The 6,000-nt window shown below is 39.7% G+C and overlaps 1 protein-coding gene across 1 annotated transcript in view; it reads left to right on the top strand.

Annotated features, from left to right (window-relative positions):
* Window positions 1–2,610: 2,610 nt before the first annotated feature.
* LOC145404917 (cell adhesion molecule DSCAM-like) overlaps window positions 2,611–6,000 on the top strand; it is a 587,705-nt gene continuing 584,315 nt past the window's right edge. The window contains exon 1 of the mRNA XM_080276424.1: window positions 2,611–2,735. Within this exon, the coding sequence (XP_080132550.1) occupies window positions 2,629–2,735 (107 nt within the window). The 5' untranslated portion in view covers window positions 2,611–2,628. The remainder of the gene's footprint in view (window positions 2,736–6,000) is intronic.

The following is a 6,000-nucleotide window of genomic DNA, read 5'->3' as shown; positions in this document are numbered from 1 at the left end:
GTGGCCCCTCCTTCATTCCAAACTGCCAGGCCCTGACACTTGCCGCATGGAGAGAAGAGGAGAGGAGAGGAGAGAGAGAGAGGGGGGGTGGGGCTGTGATGAGGAGGAGGGTAAACACAGCCAAAGCGTTAAAGAATGACGTGATAAACAACGGAAGTTAGCATAAATTATAACTGGAGCAGAGAAAGTGAAATACGAGAGGGCAAAAATGCCAAGAGAGGAAGCCGACGAAATGGGCAAGACAGGAGAAAAAAAGGTGAAAAGAGGACAAAGCGACGAGACGAAAAACAAATGAGACAAAAAAAAAAAAGAAAAAGAAAGAATGAAGAAAGTAAGAGGAGACGAAGAGGAAACACGATGCCGAAGAGACAATAAAATGACGAAGAGGAGAAGACGAAACGGACGAAAAGAAGAACAGAGGTGATAACGACGAAAAGAGGAGAGAGAGAAGGAGAGAACATGAACGAAGAGGGGAAAAGAACAAAGAAGGGATAAAAAGATGAACAGAAAACAAAAAGAGCGAAGACAGAACAAAATGAGATGAGAACATGACAAAGAGGACAATAAGACATAAAAAGATACAAGGGAAAAAATTACAGCAGACGATTATATTCAGAGGAATGATAAATATTGGGATGTGAGCTTTAACTACTGCTACATTTCGCTGCATTTTCATTTACCGAATCTGATGTACTGTGTTCATGGACTAAACCACTTCATACCAAGGACTAATTTTTCTTAAATTCCTGGTATCTTCAAGCGATTTTTTGGGTGATTAGGAGAGGTTAATCAAAGTGGGGGAGGGTTAATTCCAGCCTTCATTAGCCTCATCACAATTAGGGTCGTTTCCTATAAACTCATATGATAACAGTAAAGAGGACATTAACTTTGATAATACGGCCTGGGGCTCGAGGGATGGTCGCTGAGAAAAACTGCACAGATTTATTCCCTTTCAATTTACTACTTAATTTTTCTTTGAGCAAGCCTCAGGTGTTTTCCTTCAGCGTATTTCATCGATAATTAAAATGCGATACAAAAACCCTAATAATAGTCTGTTGTCTCGCATAATACAGTAAAAAATGTATTAATTAAAGCATGAAACACTTTTAGACTCCTTTATTATTCTTGAAAAAAGGACACAACATGACTTACTAAGCTGGCGTAATTGTTTCCCAAGTCAGGTAAAACTAACGAGTATTTACATCATGGAGATATAAGCTTTTTGTTCCAGCTATCAACATTATTTTTATACCTTTCTTCATGCTCTTACCAATTTTTTTTTTTTAACTTGTTCCAACTATCAACATTTTAATAATTTCGCTCCAACGACACCTTTTATACCTTTATTCATGCGGTCTCTGTCTTCATTTTCTTTTTCTTTCTTTTTTTTTAATGCCCTCTCATACTGAAGGAGTTACAGAAACATGCATAAAACACCCCAAGATTACAGGTTCCCCCCAAATGAAGAAAACTGTATTCGGCTTAGGAGTGACTTCAGATGACCTCTCTCTCTCTCTCTCTCTCTCTCTCTCTCTCTCTCTCTGAAAAAGTCATCGCGTTGAAGAGGTTAAGGAAGATAAATCGAAGGTGTGGGTGGAATCGCTATTGAGAAGGATACGAAAGTACTGAAGGCTTGAGTGAGACTGAATAATAATAATAATAATAATAATAATAATAATAATAATAATAATAACAGTCAATAACGACGAAGACGACGATGATGAAGATAGTGCTGACAAATAAAAGGGGCACGATAGCAAAGTAAGGTTATTACGAAAAGAATTACGAAGCACTTATCTCAGTACCAAGAGCTGGTGTGTGAATACTGGCTGGTCTTTGTCTTTTAGCTACGGGTGGCTGAGAGGAGTGAAGCTGGAAGGGTTTTATGTGCTACTGCTCCCAGGCTTGAAGATTATGAATTTGATGTTGGGCGAGGGTTGAGTTGGAGAATATGTTTTTGATGATCTATTAATTTGGGCCTGTCTATCTATCCATCTATTTATCTGTTTATCTATATCTGTCTATCTATCTATCTGTCTCTTTTTTACTTATATATTAGCTGTCTACAGATACCGTTTATTTTTTGTTCAGTATATGTTTCTTTATAATTCTACATATTTTAATTCATCTGTCTATCCCCTCTGCTGTGTATCATTATATTATCTTTTTGGCTTATATGTATACATCTTACTATTCTCCTCGTTTCCCCCTTCCCTCCTCTCCTTTCCTTACTTTGTTTTTTCTCCCCCCCCTCCTCTCTCTCTCTCTCTCTCTCTCTCTCTCTCTCTCTCTCTCTCTCTCTCTCTCTCTCATATATCTGACTATCTATCTATCTAATAATAAATACATATATACCGGTATATAAATGTTTAAATTATCAGTCAACCAACCTGTCTTATCTTACTATCCATCCATCCATCAACCTTTCAATCTCACTTCGCATATTCAATCAATCTCTCTATTCATCTATCCAACAATCAACCTATTTGCTTACCGGTCAGTCAGTCAATCCACCCATCTCTCAATCTCCATCAATAGGTCTATCCATTTACCAGACACTCCATCAACGCGCTAACACCCACACCTGTCTCCTCCCCCGCAGGTCCGCTAAAGAACGTAACTGCAGTGATGGAGGGCAAGGTTCTCCTCCCCTGTGATGTCTCCACCAACCAGGAGGACGACCACCCTGTCCTAGTCATGTTCTACTCCAACGACTCAGGCACCCCCATATACACGTGAGTCGTAGTCGTGCTCTCGTCTAGTCGTATTCTGCTTTATGATCTATTTCACTCGTGTTGTGCTTTAGTCGTGTTCTCTCTACTGTGTTCACTTTAACTGGGAGTAAAATTTTCATCTCTCCATCTTGAGTCCTGAGTTGTAACAAGAGATTAACCCTAGAATACGGTGCTAGTCACGAAGAAGTGCTAGGGAATGGGTGTTGAGCCTCAGTATGGTCTTCTTCTGCCACTGAACTATGTGTCATATGCTGCAAATGGAAGAAAATCTGGGCCAAGTTAAAGTGAAAGAGCTATAGGCTTATTCTTTTCTAATACTGTTCCGCTAGATTGCTGTGTTTTCATGTGACGGAACTGTGCAAATCCAATAACTTAAATACTGTGTAGCTACATACAAATCGAAGATGCGGAAAGATGGGGTGAGGAGGAAGATGGTTGAGGGTGGAGTGAGTTGTAGGGAGGGCAGTCTGATGGCGTGGGATAAGGTGATACGAATGCAATTTGTTCGTGGCCACGTACTCCGGAATTTAAGCGCCTGGTTACGATAGATAGACAGAAGACAAAGATGATAGATTCGAAGTAGCCCATTCAACCTGATACGGAATTTGGTGTTTTGTTCTTGCGCTTACCAGTTTCATTCAGTATGGGATAATTCTTGGAACTGCAGGGGTTAAATAGAGCCTTCATTAACCCCTCCACTAATAGATATGTATCCTGAAACGAATATCATAGTCTGGTGGGACTGAGAACAAAAATTATACGTCACTTGACTGAAGGCTCAAGTGAATAGGAGTATGACCCGGCCATTAGTTCCATTCTGTGGAGGGCTGCTTGTATTTGCCCATATGTGTTTTAAAGATTTTAGATACAACCCAACACAGGTATAACATGGAATGCCTGGAAGTAATATAATTCTCTCTCTCTCTCTCTCTCTCTCTCTCTCTCTCTCTCTATTTATATATACACACACACGCTGCACAGTCCATGGCATATTGCAGTAAAATTGCCTATTAAAGTTCCTTTGTTGCCTAACAGTTAATTTACCAGTACCGGGCCCACCATCTGCCGTAACAACTGTATCGAAAGACATGTGCTGTATTGGAAATCACTCCCGACCCATACTGGGGGCTGATTCGTAACAGTGATGTAGATTATTCTGCAATGATTTTCACCTTGTTAATATTCATGCGTTTAGAAAGAGTCCCATTGGTCTTTATGTTACGTTCAAAGACTAGTATCATGGTGGTTCAAACGGTAGGTTTTCTTCCATTATCTCCTGTAAACATTTATGTTGATAATAAATTCCCAATTGACATTTTCGATTAGGATGTGGTTCTCAGCACTAACAAATTTTGACATAAAACACTTGGAATGTTTTCAGGCACATCATATCAACAACGACATCTCTTTCACACTCCAGATATTTTCCACTACCTCAAACTTTAGACCGCTGCTAACTTTTGTCTGTCATTAGAGCAACTATGGAACTAACACCACAGATCACTACTATTACCCACCGCCACGTATCACTATAACTGTCACTACGCACGTCATTAATCATTAGGTGAATGTTCGTTTTAGGCACCACCACCACCACCACCACCACCACCACCACCACACACACACACACACACACACACACACACACACACACACACACACACACACACACACACACACACACACACACACACACACACACTCAACAACTACAAATTGCTGGCAGCCCTTCCAAATCCACCATATCGTTTACCAGTCATTCCAATCCAGTGGTCAATCCGTCCTCAATCAATCACTCCCCAAATATAGCCGTCGTCAGCCTAACCTAACCCAACTTAACCTAGCCTAACCTAACCTAACTTAACCTAACTTTCGGACGGACCGGTTTTGGCATAATATCGACCTGTTACGCTCCTAACTCTGTCATCTCCCACAACCCTACCACTGTCATCTATCCACTGTAACTATCTCAAACATGCCATCTCTCCAACCTGAATGCTGAGCTGTAACATGAAAGTAACAGTAGAACAGGATGCCAGTCACGAAGAATGCCATGGATAAGACTTAGGGCCACAGTACAACAGTAGATAGGCTGCAAAAGGGACAAAAAACGTCTATGAAAATTAGGTAGATAAGATAAAGTACCACTCATTATGCCTCTATCATATTCTAAACATTTCCTTAATCATTTCCAGTTATTAGGCAACACCAGTGCGCGCGAAGGGAGCGCTCTTGTTTTGTTTTAATATTTCCTCCCTCTGTTACTACAGATCATCTTTTCTTTATACTGGCTTATAAAAACACACACAAAGCACGAAAAAAAAAAAAAAAAAGAGCCTGGAAAATTTAGTGACAGACGGACTGAGAGAAATATGTAAAAACACGTTGATGCGATATACTCATTAAGAGGCTTAAAAAACAGGAAAACAGAAAAAAAAAGTGGGGAGTGATGAATAGATAAGGAACCCAAGTCTTCTGGTCTTGTGAACATTTCGGAAATCTTGAAAATCGTTTATAATCAGGGAAACTTCATTTGGTACCGTTAGTTATTTGATAAAGGGAATACACATTTTTTCCTTACTTTTCAGTTAGAGTAATTTTGATCTAATATATTGCCTTTATGTGAATGTTATGTAAAGATGTGGTGGGATACATAAAATATTTAACTATTTTTGTGTACTGTGTTTCAAAATTGGACATCCTAAAAGCCAATGTGTAACCATAATTCACTGTTCCCTTTTGCCGTAATAAACGTTAAATTACCCAGAATACAATCAAGATGAATGACATTACAGATTAAATCAATGCATGGGAACCTAGGGAAAACACTGCAAAGAGAGAATAATAGCACAAGAAATAATGAATGTTAGATTTATACTTTCAGTTCTATTACGTATTCATGAAACCAGCTAACATCAGACAATTTTACTCAACTTGCCAGAGATATATCAAACTGGAGTATTTATATATAGCATTCATGTACCCCTTTCCTGCTAGACATCATTCCAAGCTAAAAAAAAATGGGATTGAAGGGGTTAAATATGCCTGGCTTAAAACTCACAGCTGCAACAAAGAAAATCAAACAAAGGGACGGCAGGCGACTCTGATCCTTCTCTCAGTACGCAATTTCCATATTCTGGGCCAAGCCAAAGAAGCTCTCGGGTACCCAGCAAGAAATACTCAGGAAAACATCCAAATCTCTCTCTGGGAATAAGCCTAAACCCAGGGCGGGGGGAGCGTCGAGGCGAAGTTCCTGGTATTGACA

This window comes from Coenobita brevimanus, chromosome 65, assembly GCF_032717465.1.
Source record: "Coenobita brevimanus isolate Jiangsu-jjx chromosome 65, ASM3271746v2, whole genome shotgun sequence".
Taxonomy (NCBI): Eukaryota; Metazoa; Arthropoda; class Malacostraca; order Decapoda; family Coenobitidae; genus Coenobita; species Coenobita brevimanus.
Note: the sequence above shows the minus strand (reverse complement) of the source record. Positions and strands in the feature narration are given on the sequence as shown.